General features: G+C 36.9%; 1 protein-coding gene across 1 annotated transcript in view; it reads left to right on the top strand.

The window, feature by feature from the left end:
- FBXL13 (F-box and leucine-rich repeat protein 13) overlaps window positions 1-4,646 on the top strand; it is a 298,456-nt gene that overhangs the window by 35,235 nt on the left and 258,575 nt on the right. The window contains exon 3 of the mRNA XM_006834402.1: window positions 1,472-1,562. Coding sequence (XP_006834465.1) covers window positions 1,472-1,562 — 91 coding nt within the window. The remainder of the gene's footprint in view (window positions 1-1,471; window positions 1,563-4,646) is intronic.

Genomic DNA, 4,646 nt, shown 5'->3' with positions numbered 1-4,646 from the left:
TTTTTGGTATAGAGGACTCCAACTGATTTTTGTATGTTGATCTTATATCCTGCCACTTTTCTGAATCTTTAAAACAGACCTTTTTAAGCAGAGAAAAATTAATAAGTTGTAGGGAAACCTAAGAAAATTAATATAATTATACATCAAAATAAAAAAGAAGAAAACCAGAAAGATTTAGTAGACATTAACATTACAGAAATGAAGAGAAGGAATCCCACAAACAAAATGAACAAACCAGCAGCATCAGAAAAACACACACAGCAAAATGATAGCCCTCAATTCATACCTATTGATAATTACACTGGATGTAAATGTATTAAATGCATCAGTCAAGAGACAGAGCAGAATGCATAAGGAAACAGGATCCTTCAATATTCTGTCTACAAGAGACATATCAAAAAGATAGAGACAGCCTAAATGCCCATCAACATAAGAATGGTTAGGCAAAGTTTGGTACATATTTTCACAATGGATCACTATGCAATGGTGAAGAGTAACGATGAATCTAAAACACCTCACAACATGGATGAACCCAGAGGACATTATGCTGAATAAAATTAGTCAATCACAAAAGAACAAATGTTGTATGAGACAAATGCTGTAGAAAAGTAAGAATGGTTTTCTTGATAAAAGAAGCAATCTATGGTTAGGGAAAGGTGGAGGGAAAATATTCATGGGCTAGAGTATAGACACATGTTAACATGGGTGACAGGGAAGGCAATACACAATGAGAGGGAGGTTAGCAGAGGAAAGATGAAGGCAGTGGGAGACACAGGGAGGAATGCAATAGTTAAAGTGAATAGAGGTAAATAATATTAACTGTTAGTACATGGAAGGAATTGCAGTCATTGTAATGAAAACAAAGTATATGATTTGTTTAATAATGTAGAACTGATGATCTATCTACTCTATAAACCTTCACTCAATTCACAATAAAAAGTTAAAAAATTATGATTACATAATAAATACTTAGATTATAATATAAAATGAAAATCAAATGAATTTGAAAAGCATATTAAAATCTAAACATCGAAAATAAATTTGGAGATGGGGGACCACAAGCCACACCAAAGTGTTACCAGTGTTTTTTTCTGGGACCGTGAAAGAAGAAACCTTCCCCATAAACTTGTAAGCCCTAAAGGCTTACATAGGAATATTTCCAGCACTGGTTCTCCTGCTGAGAAATGTAAGTATGCATGTCTTCATCAGTAACATGCAGTCACAAGACAGTTTGCTTCAAATGGGAAGTAAAGACAATGAATGCACTTTCCTTGGGAGCTCAGTGAAATGTTGGGGGACAGTTTGATAAAGTCTTCCAGATGATCCTGATATGCTTCTCCCAAGGAGAACTGTCTCTTCCATTCCTTCCCCTATAACAACCACTGGGAGAGACTCTAAGCATAAGCATATTGTGGAACTAAATACTATGAAATGAAATATTTTTTGACTATATTTTCTGGTTTTCTTAAAGGGATATATGCATTGATCCAGCAGTGAAACCAAAAATTCGAAGATTGTCTGAAACTTATTTGGAACAACTTTTTGGACTGGAGGATCAGTTGGTAATGACTAGTGACCAAGGATCCTGAACTATACAACTTTAGTTTTCATGAATGTTTGCAAATTTTAGATTTTACAGGGGGTGTGAGATCAGACAGTTCTGGGAGCCATAGAGAAGTAAGGGAACATCATACACACAGACACACACAGACACACACACACACACACACACACACACACTCCAATAACCCCTCCAACTTTGTAAATATCATTATTCAGGCATGTTTTCTTTTTCTTTCTGATAAAACATTTCCCCTTAAGTTTCGTTTCCTCCTCTTTTCTTTCTCTTTTTCCTCCTCTCATGCATCTTTATAATGATAAAAATATCATTATGGAAACTTTAAAAGATTTTCCTTTTCTTTCAAATCTGCTTCCCTCTGTGTTCTATATTTCCTCCATTTCCTCTGCCTTTTGCCTCAAAAAGTAGGATGCAGGAATTTTGCTCATGAAGACTTTGTCAGAACATTAATGAGAGCTAACTAAAGGAGCTCTGGTAGCGTAACGGTTAAGAGTCGTGCTGCTAACCTCAAGGTCAGCGTTCGAAACTACCAGCCATTCCACGGGAGAAAGATGAGGTTTTCTGTTCCCGTAAAGATTTACAGCCTCGGAAACCCTGTACAGGGTCGCTATGAGTCAGTACCAACTCCATGGCATACTGCCACCACCACCAACTTAATATCTTAATGAGGTCTGATTGTTACTGAAAAGAATGACTGGCTCCAACAACTGGTTTTGATCTCATAAAAAGGACAAGCCCCCAAATCAAACACACTGTGCTCAAGGCGATTCTGACTCAGAGTGACCCTTATGGGACACAGTAAAACTGCTCCATAGAGTTTCTCAGGCTGTAAATTGTTACAGCAGCAGGTGGCCACATCTTCCTCCCATGTAGCAGCTGATGGGTTTGAACTATCAGCGTTTCAATTAGCAGCCAAGTACTTTAACTACTGTGTCACCAGGGATCCTTATAAACAGGATAAAGAACTAATTAAAGAACACGAAGACTTTTAGAAAGGAGACTGCACATATAGAAGTTTTAGTAACAGAGCCTTGAGGAGAGCAAAGGTTCATGAGGAAGGAAATAGCAAAATAAATTAGGTGTAAGTAGGACCATGAGTGATTTCTTGCAGATACCAGGGATGGGTGTCTTGTACAAGCCTGACTCATGTTTGGAAGTTCCTGGTGAATATGGGCATCAAAAAGTAGGATCCAAGACATGGTCAAACCTGGGTGCAGGGAATTAGAACCAATCTGAGGCAAAGCTTTAGAGGGATAGTTGAAGCATAATATTGGATCCTACTCAGGACAGAAACAGGGGGCCAGGTTGTCAGGCCTGGGATGATATTGAGACTTCAATATTCTGGAAAGTCTTCATATGTCTAATTTTTCACTTGATCTGTTTCACGGCATATGGCGATCTTAACAACTGTACTTCATCAACTACAGATCTTTGATCTACCATAAGTGCAGATAACTACAAGCTAAGTTCTTGAAGGTATTTGGGACAATCTCAGGAGCTGAAGGGCAGAAAAGAACTTTGGATACTTCATCCTCACATCTTTTGTCTAGTATAGTTCTGCTTTGAGTATGATTTCACTTGAAAAAAAATCTTGAAAACCATTGCTAATGCTGCTAAAAATTTTGAAAGTCACTGATATAGAATGATAAACCTCATTGTCTATATTTTTAAAGGGAGCTTAGAAAATATAATGCTAAGCTGTCTCTAATAATGAGCAATAAGCCTCCTTCTAGGAATCTTCTTAAAATTGCACAAACTTCTAAGAGACATCTATAGTCATTTGAAGCCTAAAGATTTTTTTTTTAAAGAAAACAAATTCTCAAGTATATTTCAGTGTTGAAAGGACAAAGGAATCTTCTTAAAATTCTAAGAAATCTCATAATCACTACAAGCCCAAATATTTTTTTTTAAGAACACAAATTCTCAAGTGTATTTCCTAACATTGAAAGGACAAAGGAATCTTAAAATTGTACAAAATTCTAAGAAACCCCCATAGCCACTACAAGCCTAAAATTTTTTTTTAGACATCAAATTCTCAAAGGTATTTCGGAATATTGAAAGTGCAAAGGAAAAATGTTGAAAGCTCACCATTCAAATTTAGGAGCATGACAACTTGCAAGGTGTAGAAAAGATGTCCATTCTGTGTCATAAGTTAGAAAAAACCAACCAAATGTGATTTTGCAAAAGCAACAAAGAAAAAATATATTAAGATTTGTACTGAAAATATAATGGAGTCCTGGTATGGCCCTGTGGGTTAATGTGCCAGACTGCAAAACTGTTTGAACTGCAAGGTCGACGGTTCAAGCTCACTAGCTGCTCCTCAGAAACCCTATACAGGGTCGCTATGGGCTGGAACCAATTTGATGGCACTTCATAACAACAAAAACACTGAAAATGTAAATCTCCAGCTCAACCTAGGTTGGCCCTAGATTAATTTATTTCTCCTTTTCCCTCAGAGAAAACAAACTATTACACAGAAATAAAACACTTACATTCTCAATGTTTCTAATATCTTAAATTGTTGTTTTAAGTTTGAGTCAGTTCCGACTCATAAGGACCCTGTACAGGGTTTGAATTATTACCTTGTGGTTAGCAGTCCAGTGCTTATCCTACAGCACCACACCAGCAAATAAATAATTATTTACTGCATTGTAACTTAAAATCAAACAATGTATTGCATTGGGCAAATCTTCTGTGAAAGACCTCTTTAAACTGTTACAGAGCAAAGATGCCACATCGAGGACACAGGTTCTCCTGACACAAGCGATGTTATTTTCAATCGTGTCATATACATATGAAAGCTGGACAATAAATAAAGAAGGGTGCGGCACTATAAGATAAGCACTGGACAGCAAGGTTAGTGGTTCAAACTCACCTGTCGCTCCTCAGAAACCCATACAGGGTTCCTATGAGTTGGAATTGACTCGATGGCACTTAACAAGAACAAAACAACAGGTAGATCTGAGCTATGGTATTGGTGAAAAATATTGAACATACCATAGACTGCCTGAAGAACAAATTCATCTATTTAGGAAGAAGTATAGCCAGTAAGAAGGAGCTCTGGTAG

This window comes from Chrysochloris asiatica, unplaced genomic scaffold, assembly GCF_000296735.1.
Source record: "Chrysochloris asiatica unplaced genomic scaffold, ChrAsi1.0 scaffold00010, whole genome shotgun sequence".
In the NCBI taxonomy this organism is placed as follows: Eukaryota; Metazoa; Chordata; class Mammalia; order Afrosoricida; family Chrysochloridae; genus Chrysochloris; species Chrysochloris asiatica.
Note: the sequence above shows the minus strand (reverse complement) of the source record. Positions and strands in the feature narration are given on the sequence as shown.